The sequence below is a fragment of the Xiphophorus maculatus genome, chromosome 21, assembly GCF_002775205.1.
Source record: "Xiphophorus maculatus strain JP 163 A chromosome 21, X_maculatus-5.0-male, whole genome shotgun sequence".
Classification (NCBI taxonomy): domain Eukaryota; kingdom Metazoa; phylum Chordata; class Actinopteri; order Cyprinodontiformes; family Poeciliidae; genus Xiphophorus; species Xiphophorus maculatus.
The window spans coordinates 18,243,495-18,258,943 of NC_036463.1; the positions used below are offsets into that span (position 1 = coordinate 18,243,495).

Genomic DNA, 15,449 nt, shown 5'->3' on the forward strand with positions numbered 1-15,449 from the left:
CTTCTGTCAACTAGTTTTAAAAATTAATGTGCCTAATTTTCAATAAGCAAAGCACACTTTTTTTTTTTTAAGTTGCATATAGTAATTAAACAATGCTGGCAGCAGTGGTGTGCACAGATATTTTTGGGGGAAAGTGTTCAAGTGTGGTGGGGGGGAAGGGGCACCCTGTGTTGTCATAGTAATGTTAGATTTTTTCTTTAATGGCGGAGCTTAAAAATAATTTATATTCACCTATTACAGATCAATAGAAATGCACTATTAAAAAAAACATTTCAGAAGGACCCTTTTTTTTGTCCAGAGGAAAAAGCTCAGGTGCTCTAGCGCCTCCTAGTGTCCAACTGTGCACATCACTGGCTGGGACTCTGGTATTGTATTGCTAGCATGACATTAAAAACTGTCACTGTTCACACAGAAACGTTTGAGTGCATTTCAGAAAGAAAAGCAGTAGTTCTGTTAAAAACTGTTACATTTTATTTAATTCATTTTAGAATGAGAAGCAAGTCAAGCTTTAATTAGTCAGGCTATCAGCTCCATTAGCTAGCCTTTTGTTAAAATCTTCAATGGAGTTATATGTCAATGCTTTTTAATTTCCAAACTTTGATCATCTGGGGAAATATTTCCAAAGCAGATGACTCCGTCTTGAAAGAATGAGGAAAGTGTAGTACTCGTGTTTCACCAGCAGTGTGCAGCAAACAGATGGACGAATGGCAGTCAAGTCATAGTTTTATTGTTAATGAATCACGTCAGACACAACTGGTAGACATTTTAGAAGATGAAAATAAAACATTGTAAAAGAAAACGTAAAATCTTAACAGAATTAGGTTTCTAATTGTGCTGTAATGCCCCATTTCTCTTGAGGAAGCGGCTGCACATAGAAAATTCAAGCTGGATCTATGTTTGTTTTTTGTCTTCATTGCTTTGAGTCCCAGTTGCAGCAACTAATATACCAATAGATCCTATTGGGATTCTTCATTCGTTGTCTCGGTTCGAGTCCAAAGGCCGCCTGTGGCACGCAGAGCAGAGGTGGACAGAAGGTCATCAAAGCTGATTCAGGAGCTCCACTGCCTCTTTGTGGACCTAAAGAGGAACACATGCTGGTATGTTTACGCGATCACAATGGCCACATGCAGTACGAACCAGTTGTGCAACGCCTCGCGTGTTCATGTCCCTTGACCTCTGTCGAGTTAAACCCACACACTTTGACATAACGTTGTGGGAGTTCATGCAACAAACGAACACAATGCTGTAGAAAACTGAAGAGGAAGGGAAAGGAGACGTGGTTTAGCATTTTGTTAAACCAACACACAATGTTGCAAACTAAAGTTCTCGAGTAACTCTTGACAACTGTGGTTTGCAAATGTATTCAGCGCCCCGTGGGTTAACACTCTGTAGGACCATGTTTTATTCCTAATTACGGATCGGACAGAGAATAACTGTGAAGAGGAATTTTTTACTCTTGCTACAGATTCTCCTTTGGGTTTAGGTTTTAAACATTCAAAGAGTGTGAATACTTTTACAAGATACTACAACAGCTATGTGTGTTTATACCTCTTTGTCTTCCAGTGTGTGAATGGGATACTCTTTAGCTCTGGTTAGCCAGTGAAGCGCTTTCTCCTTGTCTTTCATGGCCATGTAGGTCTTTCCCAACATCAGGAGGTTTTTACTGTAGAAGTTTGGGTCGACTGTACAAAGCAACGATTACAGGAGACATGCTTAAGCTTAGATTGTTTCAAAATTATTATTATTGATCTCAGCTAAAGGCAGCAGGAGCTGTTCAATGATTAGACCACAAGCTGTTGTACCTTTCTCGGCCTTTAGGAAGAACTCCAAAGCCTGAAAAACACAAGTAAAACTAGCATTCATAGAGATCAAAGATCAGTGACTGATTAGGGCTCAAACTTAGAAAAGTGTCCAACCTCCTCAAACGTAGATGTAGGCGGTGTTGAGAAAATCACAGCGGCCACTTTGCGCTGATACCACGGCAACTCGGCAAAAGCAAAACACCTAAGGAAGAAGAAATCGTCTTGGATGAGATTTCACTAGAGCATCACCTCTACCTGGATTGAAATACTTCAGCAACATGGTGTGCTTCCGGATCTGATGAAGCCTTCAAGACATGTGAACTGGCACTGTGTACAACTGAATCATCGTCAATTTCTGGTGTTTCATACTTTGAAGTCTCAAACTTGAACACAATAAAGGAGAATAGAAAGGTGCAAAAAGGCACTACTAGCCACAAACCAGTAGCTTGCCATCATCACGTGAACTTTGTAAAGCGTCTTTGAGAACCCTTTGACAGTTGAAGATATAATTTTACATAAGCCTCATTAAATTTCATTTCAAGAATGGTGGTGGAATTTGTATAACACACTTCGGTAACGAGTTCAAAGTGCTTGAAATCATAAAAACCTAACACATTATAAATTAAGACGTAGTTAATTAATGCTAAAATCCTCCTAGGCTGTGTCCACTTCCATTTAAGTTTGACTGCAATGATTGGGGTAAGAGAAGAAGAAGAGGAAGAAGAAAAAAAGACTCACCAGTAACCTAGAATGTGTAAGGATGTGGCATCTTTAGGGTTGAGCTCAATAGACCTCTGGGAGGAAGAAGAAAATTAATAAATGTATGACTTTTGTTTTAAGACGGTGACCCAGATGCTCTCACCTCCAGATGCTCCCGGATGATGTATGAATTTCCTATTTTAACCTTGACTCCCTCAAATTCCCCGGTGTCGCTGAGGCAAATGGCGTACCACTGAGTAAAGGGAAGGGAAGGAGAAAGACACAAAACAAAAAAAACGAGCATATTTCATACTGGGAATACACCGCCGAACGATATTTTTCTTAAAAAAAACATAATGGGCCTTATTGTTGCATCAGTTCCTCTTCTTGCGGTGAAACAACAGACTTACTTTGTGCGCAGCAAAACATTTGTCGTCTCTCTCCAGAGCCCGCTTTGCATATTCAAAGGCCTCAAATGTCAGCTGCTTCTTCCTGCCGGCGTCTGTGTCGGGCAGGAGGGACAGGTCCCGAGACGCCCGGGCCAGCCTCCACAGGAACTCTGCATCCTCGCTGCATGGAAGCACACAACCTGCATGACGGTCCCCCTCCACACTGACCAGGAAAAAAAAATCCCAACTTTTGGTCCACCCATGTGCTAAGATGATTTGATACGGCGCCCCCCTCTGGTGCTGGATTGACAAAACCACTACAACAAAAGGGTGACCTTATTGTCATCCAGTCAAACTTTACTTGTAGAACAATAAATTCTTCGCAGGATTAAAACCAGATTCCTTCTGATGTTGTTTGGTTCAGGACGGACTTGTATCCAAGGAAAACGGCCGATGTTTCCCGTATCCTGGATACGTCTGAGTGAGGTGGCTCTTCTCAAGTTTGCAGGTATCCCTTTCTTAAGCTTTTCCTGTAGCACTTTTTTTCTTCCACTGAACTTTCTGGTTTGTTTTAATACAGCAAAGACCAAGCATATGGCTTAGCCTTTTTTTTTTTTTGTGGCTGGTGTCAGTGACCGTCAAATTGGCAAGCAGTCTTCCCCATGAAATATGTAGGCCATAATATTTCTGTGTAGTATTCACACTTTCTGGAAAAACTCCTGAATTTTGGATCTTAACTAGCTGTAATATTTGGATATTATAAACATCTTGTATTGAATCACCAAAACTAAAATCAAAATCAATCTTTCAGTTTAGTCTTGTTTATTGAAATTTGCCTGAAAAATGAGTGGCTGCAGGTCAGGCTCACCTGTCCTTGTACTGCAGCAGCAGCTGGTAGAGCTTCTCTGTGTCTGCGCAGCTGTACAGGTAGTCCGCCTGCTCCAGGACCTCATCTGCCCAGACACAAAACATGACACCCTGCTGTCAGTGGAGGTGCATCTGAAAGGTACTGAGTCTATTTAACTCCAAAATCACTTCCATTTTTTTTCTATTTCTCTCCACCCCCACCACATCCAACCCAGTGTGACTATTTACCTTTATTTAAAGCGCAGACCACGGCTGAACTCTGCAGCTTACGGAGAGCTTGGTAACTTAGACCAGACAGTACAGGGAGCCCCAGCAGGAATGCTGCTGTTCCACTCTGTGGACAAGAACAGGTCAGAAAAACAAAGGGAAGGACAAAATGTTGCACTTTGCGTTTTATTGGTTGGTATCCTAGCTGACCTAAAGTAATACCCTATTTTTATATGCATTCACTGGAAAATAAAGTTTGGTTTTCTCTTGAAAATTAAGTTTTGTCATGCACTTCTGAACGTCTTGTTATTGCTTCCTGAACTTATTAGATGCCAAACACGATTAAAGAGCCCTGGCGAACTTCGATCTACTTTCATCATCCATCACTTTACATCAGCCCCGTGAGAATGACTGGCAACCTCTCTATTACTAACGAGAGGTTGCAAGCTGAGCAGTCAGAAACAAAGCATAAAGTATTTACACCAAGAGCACCGACTATCCAGCTGGCACTTGTCCGGAAAAAGCGGTTCGAGCCCCTGATCCTTTCGCCTTTAGCGCCGACTGCAACTTCCAGCAAACTCCTGTTCACAAACCGCGTTAAAACCCTGCCAGCCATCATCTGTCAGATCCAAAAGTCCAACGAGCAGGAACTACACGGCTTAATGTCAACGCAGGCAGCAGCCAGCAGAGACAAACGGTGAACATTCAAGAGCACAAACGCTTTCTCGACGTTGTTAATTTATTTAAAAAACACAAATATCCCTAAAACTAACTCGGGTTGTTAAGTATAACAACCTGAGTTTCACTGAATATATGTCTAAGTACAACTTCACATGAATTACTTACTGTTGTTCAATTTAAATACGGCGGCAGGTAAGACGTTTTGTGTTAAATTACAACTAAACAAAGTGTTGCCACTCTTGAATGCACCCCGTTGGCTACAGCCTGTGCTCGTCCCTCTGCTACCGATGAGAAACAAGCAAACGCCTTAAGTGTTCCGGGTTGTTATTAAAACAACTGAACTGTACTGAAATTTTTTTTTCGTCCAAAAAAAAAAAAATTCTTACCGTAGTTTCACTACGACGCTGTTTTAAAATGCCCGCCGTTCCTAATTTACCACAGTCATCGGGTTCGATAGGGTTAATGTGGTTATAAGTTGACCAATCAGAGTAAAGATCAGCAGTTGGCTCCACCCACACCGACTCGCCCAGCTGTTGCTGTCAGATAAACCTTAGTTTTCATTACTCGGCCAGAAGCAGAAATAAGTTGTTGGATCAAGAGCTATTATATCAGGTGCTGAACGGGTAAATTAATGTAAGTCTCCATGTTCTAAGGAGTAGATACTGCAAGTGATTGCAACGTGTTTTGCTTGGTCGCCACACCCCTCCCGAGGTAGGGCAGTGTGTCAGCACAGCAGCTAAATATGACGTTCACAAGCGATGGTAGTGTTTAGAAAGTCTGTATGAATGATGTTGCAGTTTGATGAAACCTTTACATAGACAGGAACTGTTTGTACCCAAGTTCAAACTCTAAAACAAAGTCACTTTCCTGGTTGATGTGTCAATGATGTCCATTCTTTATGTTTTTAGAGTAATATAGTGTTGTTGTTGTTGTTGTTGTTTGCATTCATCTGTACGGTCGTGTATTACTGTCACTGAGGAAAATAAGTTTCGGCAACACTATTGTGCAACGAGTTTCCCAACCATGTAGACTTTGCATGTAATTCGCAGTAAAATGATATATTTAAGTGTATTTTGAGGAATTTTTATGTTTTACAACAAAGGTAGTGCATAATTATGCGAAGAAAAGAAGAAAATACATGGTTTTCATTTTTTTTTATTGAAAATATATGGTGTACACTTGCAATCAACCATCAGTTAAGCAACCTAAGTTTTTTTGAGCGTGGTGCGTAGAGCGGCGACACATGTGGGAGACCTCGGTCCGTCACTGGTTCAAGTCCAGTGACACGTGTCGCTCTCATAAACCAACTTCCCATCAATTCACTATCAAATAAAGCCCACTAGAGCAAAAATAAATAAATAAAATCCTTTGAAAAATGGAATTCTCCTTGTTTGTTTGTTTTAACAGCAGATTGTCTTCTCAACTAGTCCAGGTGGAATGGCCTCAGCAGCTGCCTCGGCTCCCGGGGCCACTCACCTGGCCACCAAGGTGGAGCTGACCATTTGGTGTGAAAACCTGATGGACATGGACGTCTTCTCAAAGTCGGACCCCCTGTGCGCCCTTTACATCAGCACTTCTGGCTCCCACTGGTACGAGGTCTGTGTCGGGTCATGGTGGGAGATTGTAGAAGTCATCCACATTCTCATGACAAATTCCTCCAGAGCAACGCGACGCGGCGTGATTAATCTTTCTCCATCAGTTTGGGCGCACAGAGATGATCCTGAACTGCCTAAATCCAAAGTTTGCCAGGAGGTTTGTCATTGACTACTACTTTGAGATGGTGCAGAAGCTGAAGTTTTGCGTGTATGACATCGACAATAGTACGTACGACTTGAGTGATGATGATTTCTTGGGGGAACTCGAATGCACACTTGGTCAGGTGAGTTATAATTATGTGTGAAACATTTTTCAGTTTCTTTTACTTTTTCAACCGAGTTGTTTTTGTGATTTGCATCCATCCAGATAGTTTCCAACAGGCAGATGACCCGACAGTTGCTGCTGAAGGACAGGAGACCTGCAGGCCACGGGACTATTACTGTACGTGGACCCAGTGCTCATCCAACAATCTAAAACATCCTTTATAATGTACTGTACTTTATAACTGTACTGGGATGTGGCCAAAACAGTAAGTCAGATTACAAATAAGCTTGTATCCCTGTGTCAACTGAATTATAGATATGTGCTGAAGAAATAACGGACACAAGAGTGGCAAACTTTGAAGTGTCAGCGAGAAGGCTATGCAAAAAGGTACAAATGTTTATGTTTTGGAGTTTTGTATTACTCGAGCCGTCATATTTTGTCCTGTACGTGATCAAATGGCTCTAATGTTGTTCAGTTTCTCTGGTGGTCCGACCCTTTCTTGGAATTCTACAAGCAGACAGAAACAGGGTGGCAGCTGGCTCACAGGACAGAGGTAAACGTATTTATTAGGATCTCATGCACCCGCGGGACGGATGCCGTTGCTCACTTTGGGTGCGGTTGTTCTTGTTTGTGCAGGTTGTTCACAACAACCTGAACCCAGTATGGAGACCTTTCCGTGTTTCGTTGCGAGCCCTCTGTGGGGGAGATGTGGAAAAACTAATAAAGGTAGTCTTTTCTCTTACATTTGACCATGATAGCAAAAGTAAGTAAACTGCTAAGTTATTTCTAATATTTTACACTAACATCAACACTTTTTGACACCTTTGGTATAGATGTTTACATCGACAATAGTACGTAATATAATTTTGTAGTTTTCAATCTGTAACACTAGGAATTTATATATTAAAAAAAATATTAACTTCAATTTGAGTTCATGTATTGAGTTAGCAAAACGCTACACCAACAAATGTATGTTAGCACTGTCAGCGTTGAGCGAGCACGAGCCGGGCAAACGATGGGGCATCTACATTTTGACGTGGACGTCGGTTCCGTATTTTCCCAAAACTAAACTCTCATTGTATAAATGCCAATGTAGAGGGCCTGCTCAACAAGAGCACCTTCCAAATAGACCAGTTTGAGTGAAACGTGGTGAAAGGTGCACGACCAGGAGCAGCGACAGGCCATTTCCGTGAAGTATCAGGAAATGTTTACACGCATACGACCACTAGCATTCCTTCAACGCGTCCACTACACACCTAGCTTAAACCCCGACCTTTCTGCTCCCACTTTTGCAGTTTATGCAGACTCTGTTTGAGTTTCGAAGGCAGTCTGTTAACAGAGTAAAAGATGGCTGATTATAAATGTACGTCACATATTTCACATTTTTGTTTCTAGAAAAAAAAAGTTTCATTTTTCTTTCTCTTCTCTTAGATGTGACGATAGTTTCTCAAAGTTGCAGCATATCTTTGAGCGTTCATCATTGTTCTCTCCACATCATGTAGTCTGCCAAAAAAAAAAAAAAATCGCGGGTCATTGTGTCTCCTCATCTTCACATAATTACGTCGAAGGGAAACGAGATTACAAGTGAAACGTGCCTCTCTGATCATCCTAAAAAAGGCAAAGCATATTTTATAATAATATTTTATAATTCATTTATTGTGACACAAGCAGTTTTGCTAATTATTTCTCAACATATTTCCCTCCACATGACAAATATCGTCAGAGTAAAGGTTGTATTTCTCAAGTTTTCAGTGTTGGATTGTCACACCAGCACAGAAGATGAACTTATAGTCTTTATGTTTTTATTCAATCTTCACAGCCTCTGATGAACAACATTGTATAAAGAAATGCTTATTTACTATGTATTTTTGTTGAAAAATATGTAAGATATTAGGATTTAAAAGCAGGTGTGCTTGCTTTCCATCTTGACTATACGTGCCTGTTGTTTGAAAATGCTCCATATTAACATGAACTAATGTGTTTTCTTAATTTAATGACCTAAAGCTCTGAACAAAAATATGTTTGGTATTTTTATGGACTGGTTTCTCTCACATGCTACTAATTCATGCTGTATTGCACTTTCTTTTCTTTTTCTTTTTTTTGTTGTGTAACGCTACCAAACCTAAAAAGAGGCAGTGTTTGACACCCAGCTGAACAAGCATATGCATGATTCGTGGATGACGGTGTGAAGGTGGGCTTTTTCCCTTTTTCTTTTTTCATTTGAACTCATCTGAGGTAACGCTGCTACTTATAATATGATGAAGCGTGCATAACACCGAAACTTAATATGACTTAATATTTGAGGAAAGCCTTCTTCTTCTTCTCCTTAGGTGGATTGCTACGACCACCACGTGAACGGCTCGCACGACCTCATTGGGAGCTTTAGAGCCTCGCTAGCAGAGATGCTAGCAGGAACACACCTGTCACCTGTAAGACGTTTTCGAGGCGTTTTATTTTTGGGACTATTTATGGTTTACAAAGACTAATATGTCGTCTCTTTCCGTCTTCAGGCGGAATTTGAATGCGTTAACTCCAGAAAGTTGAGAAGCAAAAAATATAAAAACTCTGGGATCATTTGCATAAAACGCTGCCAGGTAATTATGGAAAATAAACCCATATATAATCTACAGAAAATATAGGTGAATATGTCAAAAGGGAGGTGAAATCTAAAATATGTCCGATATAAATATCAGACATTGATACTGACCCAAATTTTCACACTGTGCCTTGCTAAAAAAAAAAAATTCCATAAAATGTGATGCTGAAGTGTTTTGCACCATCTGATGGTAGATTATTTGTATCATCACTGTGGTTCAGTAGTAGGGAACTTATTTGGTGGCTTCCAGAATAGCCACACAAAGTTTTCCCAAAACCTTCCATAATCCAGTCTCATTTGAATCGCTCGTAGAGATTGATAAAACCGTACAGAGCTGTGATCTGGTCTGAACGGGTCTTAAGAGTCTAAGCGTTGAATTTCAGACGACTCCCAGTTACTCTTGTTGATGTACATTTAAAAAATCTTACCATGCTGGTTTTTTCCCCCCCATACGTCTCGTTTTTGTGGATACGGTTAATGTAACGTCACGTCTTTCAGGTAGAGAAGGAATATAGCTTCCTGGATTATGTGATGGGAGGATGTCAGATCAACTTTACGGTGAGTTTGGCATGAACTACTTGGTCTGGTCTTGTAGAATCCTCTTTCATTTTTGCGTTCTCTCTCTGTCTGTCTCTGTGGCGGCCCAGATTGCCATTGACTTTACAGGCTCTAACGGCGACCCCATGTCCCCTCAGTCCCTTCACTATATCAGCCCTGACGGCTACAATGAATACCTGCAGGCCATCTGGGCCGTAGGTAACGTCGTCATAGACTACAACAGGTAAACTACAAATCATCCTTTATTGTAACCATTGTTAATAAACTTGTTTTCTTACCAAGCTTGGAAAGGAGCAAAGATCAGTGTAGACAAAATCACAGTGTGTGGAAGAAGTTTACAGTTTACACACTATAGCTTTATATGCCAAAGAGTTTGTTGCAAAAGTATTCATATACCCTCAACTTTTTCACATTTTGTCACACGACGAAAAAGTTAAATGTATTTTATTGCAATTGTATGTAAAATAAAGGACACAGACTTTTACAAGAAAGGTAAGAAGTGCCGTTTGCAGTTTGCTACAAGCCGTGTAGAGACGCAGGGATGTGGAAGAAGGTGACCTGGACAATCTGACATCAAATTGGAACAAATTGAGGGCTCCACCAGGTGGCGCTAGGGGCCCTCAGAACGCCGGAGGAAAGATGAGAGAAACAAAAAGGCAAAAAATGGAATCTAATGAATTTTTTGGCGATATATTTTTAGTTGTAGTGTCTTTTTAAATCACAAAATCTTATCTCCTTTTCAATGATTGTCATGAAATATAAGTTGAAATAAGTTCTCAAAAGGTTATTTGCCACGCTCATGTTTTTGATCAAGCCGCTCTGCTCCTCAAGCTAGTGTAGCGAGCGCAAAATGGACGAGCGTCTGTCCAGAACAAAACCGTCCAGCAGCTCTACTGTGAAGGACACTGCTGCATAAAACCCTGAGGACTCATGACCGACTAAACTCTGAATGTACAACACAGCAGTTAGTAATTATTGCATATTGAATAAAAGTGAGAGGGGGGGGGGGGGCATTCTAAAAGTTAATATCTTTATTTTGTTTACATATTTTGTAGCATTGTCTGTAGGTTTGCTAAGGGAGTTCATGGTCAGAAGCTAATGCTGTTTGGGAGGAAGGACTCGATATGTATAGGTTTGGGAACCCCTGGTTTAGACCACAGCTTAGAATGACCTAGTCAAAGTCCAGACTTAATTGAAATTGAGAATCTGTGGGAAAACTTGGAAACTTGTGTTCACAGACTCTACATCCCTTCAGACTGAGCTTAAGCCAAATTTGCAAAGAACCATGGGTGGAAAAAAAAAAAAAGAAATATATAAAAATATTAGATCTACAAAGCTGGCAGAGACATTCCCCAAGTCATTTTTTTCCAAAAGTGAAAATTAGCACATAAAAAAAAAAAAATCACCTCCTCTATCTTTTCAAAAGACTTTATAGGAGGGGAAAAAATCACTTTTGGTTTAAAAAAAAAAAAAAAAAGGACTTTTAGGCCAATATATTAGGAAGAAAACAATATATTGCAGAAAACCATGCAGATATTGCACAACTGTGAACCACTTTGTGATAATCCATGGCACAAAATCTCAATAAAACACATTAAAGCACATGACAGAATGTAAAAACCATTCCGTGCAGCAGTGTGTCATGTGGATGAACGACTTTGCTGCCTCTCCACAGGACTAGATTTGACTGGATGAATGTTAACTGTGACTTTCTTTATGTTTAGTACAAAGATGTTTCCAGTGTTTGGATTTGGAGCCGAGATCCCTCCATCATGGCAGGTATAAAAAACAAAACACTATTAAACCTGAGAGTCTTTCAAGAATACTTCATGTTTTATTAAATAAAACTGCTTTTCAGATGTAGCAGAATATTTTATCTCAATTTAACAATCTTGAGTATTTACATTAGCTTTGTTTATGAAGCCATCAGAGCTCTTTTCTTGCTAAACACAGTCAATATCAGGGGTGTCCAAACTTCTTGAGCCAAAACCATCAAGTCACAAGGACTCGCAGACTAAAACCATAAGGCAGAAAAAGGATTTATTTATTTTATCTGCACAAAGATAAACTTAGCTGCAACAATTTCATTACACGAGTAAAGCAGTCGATCTTTTGGTGTTGGAAAGGGATGTGTAAACTGTTGTAGATCCAAAATATAAAACAAGAAAAGTGATTTTTTTAAAGATCTCGACTGAAAATAATAGAACTTTCTTTTTTTTCAATTCTTATTAGTGAAAAGAAGACTTAAGTCACTTTTATTGAGAAGTTCATAGCCAAGTTTAATAAAGTCATTAAAAGCACCCACACCTACTTTTTATGGAGATCTAATTTAAAAAAAACCCTGTTTTTCAAGTACTTTCTGCTAGAGCCAACATAAGATTTTAATTTGTCTGTAATAATTTTCCCCCCGATTAAAAATAAGAAGTCAAAATGTAATCTTGACTCACTTTGGACACCCTTGGTCTCCATTCTTTCTTTATGTGTCTGTGCGACAGAGACAACTGTGTCATGTCGTTTCTAATCTTCTGCCGACTCGTGCCGACAGGTTTCTCACGAGTTTCCCATCAACTTCAATCCAGCAAATCCCTTCTGTGCAGGTAAACCTTTCGTCGAGTTTCGGTCGCAGCTGTGCTGGCTTTTACCCTGAGATGTGTGTTTGTGTGTTTGTGTGTGTGTGTGTGTGTGTGTGTGTGTGCTGCAGGGATAGAGGGAGTGGTGCAGGCCTACCGGCAGTGTCTGCCTCAGGTGAAGCTGTGGGGTCCAACCAACTTCTCTCCAATCATCAACCACGTGGCCTGCTTCGCCAGACAAGCTCTCCAGCAGAACGCCGCGTCGGTAGGCCACCATTTTGATACTTTAAAGGAGCACCTTTAAAGTATCAATGGTTATGTGTTTTCCAGGCATGTCATTCCCTTTTATAGCACAATCAAGTAACTGTGGTAACATCAGTTGTTAAAAAAAAAAGCTATATATATCAAATATGACTTAAAATAAATTTTACCTTGTATTTTAACTCGTTGAAATTGGGTCGTTGTCTCTTTAAAAACTCCTGCTCTTTCTGAAACTTCACCTTCAGGAAGTCTTTACATCATGGCTCCTCTATTAACACTTTACCAACATTTTTACCAGCGTGGCACTGAGAAGTTGCTCGTATAATGAGTTCAGCAGACGCGCAGTTCCACCAGGTGTTTGCTAATTGTTGCTGGCTAGTCTGAAGGAGTTGAGTGGGACAGGATTGCTGTGTAATGTGGAAGCTTGGTAGCCTGGAAACTTTGCTCAGAGGAGGAGCTTTGTCATCAAAGGCGGGGCTAGGTTCCACCAGGCGTATTCCACAGCTTGAACGGTTGCCACGGGAGATTAAAGGATTCCTCAAACATGCCTGAATAAATCAAGGCAACACTCCAGGAAGGTTTTTGATGACGGAATAACGTAATAAAATGATGTAAAGTTCAAAAAAGTCGATTTTACATCATAATGCCCGTTTAAAATGCAACAAAAATATGTCACATTTATCTCTGATTCATGGATTTTCTGATTCCTCACAAGCCAAGGATTTTTTTTTACTCCCCAAGTATTCATTAAAGCCAAAAAAAAAAAAAAAAGTGTAAACTGATGAGTAGAAACTGAAAAAAAAAAAATCTCAAATAAGTTTAAAGCTATTCATCTCTGTCCTGTCCCTTTATTTCTGTCCATGCGCAGCAATACTTTGTGCTGCTCATCCTCACAGACGGTGTGATCACAGACATGGACCAGACGCGCGCCGCCATCGTGGCGGCGTCCCGTCTGCCCATGTCCATCATCATAGTGGGCGTGGGCGGCGCGGACTTCGGCGCCATGGAGTTCCTGGACAGCGACGACAAACTGCTGCTGTCCCCCACGGGGGAGGCAGCCGCCAGAGACATCGTCCAGTTTGTGCCTTTCAGACATTTCCATGTAAGCAGCGAGTCAGAACCTTTAGATCCATGATCCAAAAAGTCATTTTTGCCCTCAGTCAAGCCAAAAAAAAAAAAAAAAAGAGTCGCTTAGAGCCACAAATGTATTTTTTTTTTCTTTTTAAAAGGACAATTTAGAATTGATCATAAATATTTACAATCCAGAAAATATCTTTTAAAAGAAACATTTTATTTAAATATTTAGTTGTTTGTTTGTTTTTTTAAGGAAATAAAATTAGAACTTTGCAGACATTTGTGAAAAGTGATATCAAAAAAAAGATTTCCAAAAAAGTGTTATTGGTATTTTTAGTGTCATTTATTTGCAGAAATTCAATGCAACTGCTTATTGGAGGTAAAAAACAAAACAAAACAAAAACAGAAAAACTTCTTTATTATATCTATATTTTTAAAAATGTGTTGTTTCTTTATAATTTTTAGCCAAAGGTATGACGAGCCATTGAGGAAGGCCTGAAAAGCCACAGCTTGCACACATTAAAAATCCATCCATGTGTTCCTTTTGAGATGATTTTTGCCACAAAATGTGGAAAAGGTTCAAAGCTTATGAATACCTTTGCAAACCTAAACTCTAGATTCCCCGGGTCAGTTTGTGACGATTCGCCATCGATAATCTGCTGTTGTTTTGTTGCAGGGAAACAGCTTGGCCCTTGCCCAGAGCGTCCTGGCAGAGCTTCCTGACCAAGTGTCGTCCTTCTTCAACGCTTACAAGCTAAAACCACCGAACGTCTTCGGCGTGCCTGAGCCGTCCTAATGCGAAGAGTCAGAGCCACCCAACATGTCATTTGGGACTGGGAACCACCTTCTTGCATCTCCAGTTTTTCATTTAGAATGAAAAAGCGCAAAGAAAAGCGCAACACCTACCTCTGTGACTGACCTTAAATCTATTCATGACGTAAGCAAAGTGTTGTGAAATCTGCAAGAATTTACAATAACCAAGACACCCTGTCCTCCATCCTCAATGCATCTGTTTACATTTCTTTTATTGTTTTTAATGTGTGTGTTGCCAACTAAAAGTGGGCGGCATCAATTAACTAACTTGCTCTTTTGGTTACCTAGCAACAACTGGATTAATTTGCAGAGCTGCAGTTTCAGGTTTGGCCTCTTGGCTGCAGTGTGGAGTAAAAGGAGAAAATGAGTACAACAACTCTAGAGAAAACTGGATAAAACAACAACAAAAAAAAAACCCAACCTAATCAATAATTATTCATATCGACTGATATGAAAGCCTTATATTGTGATGGATGCATTTTTCCACCATATTGTCCAGCCCTGTATCTTTAAATAAGAATAAGTCCCAGTGCAAGGAGCCTGACTGTGAGTGTGAAACAGGAATCTTTGTGTATTCTGCCATTTTGGAGTAAATGAAAAGAAGGACTTATGAAACTTAATTGAACTGGGGTTTGAAGACGGAACAGGCTGCGACAGGACTTTCATGTGCATTTCCTGTAGCCACTACGTCTGTGCTGGCTGCAACATGTTTAGCATTGAGGCACTATTTCAGGCTTAAATAGCTTTGAAGACAGGCTAACTCAAGCCAGAGTTATTCTACTTAAGATGAAAATAAATGTTGATATACATATTTATTTTTTGGTCATTTCTGTATTTGTGAATTTTTTTCATCCATATTTTATTTTTCTGCTTTTATGAGGATTAAAGAGAGACCTGTAAAACAAAAACAAACAAAAAAAACGAGGGTTTTAAATCAACAATGTTGATCCTGTGGGATGAATCTGAGAAAAATAACTGTACTGTTGCAAAGTTGCTAATACAGATTATATTTCAGGATGGAAAAGCCAGTCTGGACAACAAATAATGGAAAATAATTTTAATATGTCTGGGG

At 40.0% G+C, this 15,449-nt stretch overlaps 2 protein-coding genes across 7 annotated transcripts; one reads left to right on the forward strand and one right to left on the reverse strand.

The window, feature by feature from the left end:
- Positions 1-710: 710 nt before the first annotated feature.
- Positions 711-4,655, reverse strand: rmdn1 (regulator of microtubule dynamics 1). Its single transcript, XM_005808363.3, has 10 exons — positions 4,446-4,655; positions 3,986-4,091; positions 3,759-3,843; positions 2,912-3,071; positions 2,665-2,754; positions 2,541-2,596; positions 1,917-2,004; positions 1,803-1,833; positions 1,549-1,682; positions 711-1,077 (listed from the first exon to the last, which is right to left on the reverse strand). The coding sequence occupies exons 1-10, from the start codon at positions 4,581-4,583 to the stop codon at positions 1,039-1,041; spliced, it is 927 nt and encodes a 308-aa protein (XP_005808420.1). The 5' UTR covers positions 4,584-4,655; the 3' UTR covers positions 711-1,038.
- Positions 4,656-5,162: 507 nt separating this feature from the next.
- Positions 5,163-15,181, forward strand: LOC102225742 (copine-3-like). Of its 6 annotated transcripts, none has more exons than XM_023325873.1 (16): positions 5,163-5,356; positions 6,053-6,241; positions 6,345-6,524; positions 6,608-6,682; positions 6,821-6,892; positions 6,981-7,058; positions 7,142-7,231; positions 8,836-8,934; positions 9,016-9,099; positions 9,600-9,659; positions 9,749-9,882; positions 11,384-11,438; positions 12,205-12,256; positions 12,361-12,494; positions 13,359-13,592; positions 14,241-15,181. In XM_023325873.1, the coding sequence occupies exons 2-16, from the start codon at positions 6,083-6,085 to the stop codon at positions 14,358-14,360; spliced, it is 1,626 nt and encodes a 541-aa protein (XP_023181641.1). In that variant the 5' UTR covers positions 5,163-5,356; positions 6,053-6,082; the 3' UTR covers positions 14,361-15,181. The 6 variants fall into 6 exon arrangements, with proteins under 6 accessions (XP_023181641.1, XP_023181642.1, XP_023181640.1 ...); XM_023325874.1 differs by having other exon boundaries at positions 6,056-6,241; XM_023325872.1 differs by having other exon boundaries at positions 6,073-6,241.
- Positions 15,182-15,449: the final 268 nt, after the last annotated feature.

Excerpts from the sequence above, each read along its gene's own strand:
- LOC102225742 (XM_023325873.1), top strand. The coding sequence starts at position 6,083 with ATGGCCTCAGCAGCTGCCTCGGCTCCCGGGGCCACTCACCTGGCCACC. Across the intron at positions 6,683-6,820 it reads CAGGCCACGGGACTATTACT|ATATGTGCTGAAGAAATAAC; the intron begins GTACGTGGACCC and ends ACTGAATTATAG. Across the intron at positions 13,593-14,240 it reads TGCCTTTCAGACATTTCCAT|GGAAACAGCTTGGCCCTTGC; the intron begins GTAAGCAGCGAG and ends GTTTTGTTGCAG.
- rmdn1 (XM_005808363.3), bottom strand. The coding sequence starts at position 4,583 with ATGATGGCTGGCAGGGTTTTAACGCGGTTTGTGAACAGGAGTTTGCTG. Across the intron at positions 2,755-2,911 it reads AATGTTTTGCTGCGCACAAA|TGGTACGCCATTTGCCTCAG; the intron begins GTAAGTCTGTTG and ends CCCTTTACTCAG. Across the intron at positions 2,005-2,540 it reads TTACACATTCTAGGTTACTG|GTGTTTTGCTTTTGCCGAGT; the intron begins GTGAGTCTTTTT and ends CTTCTTCCTTAG.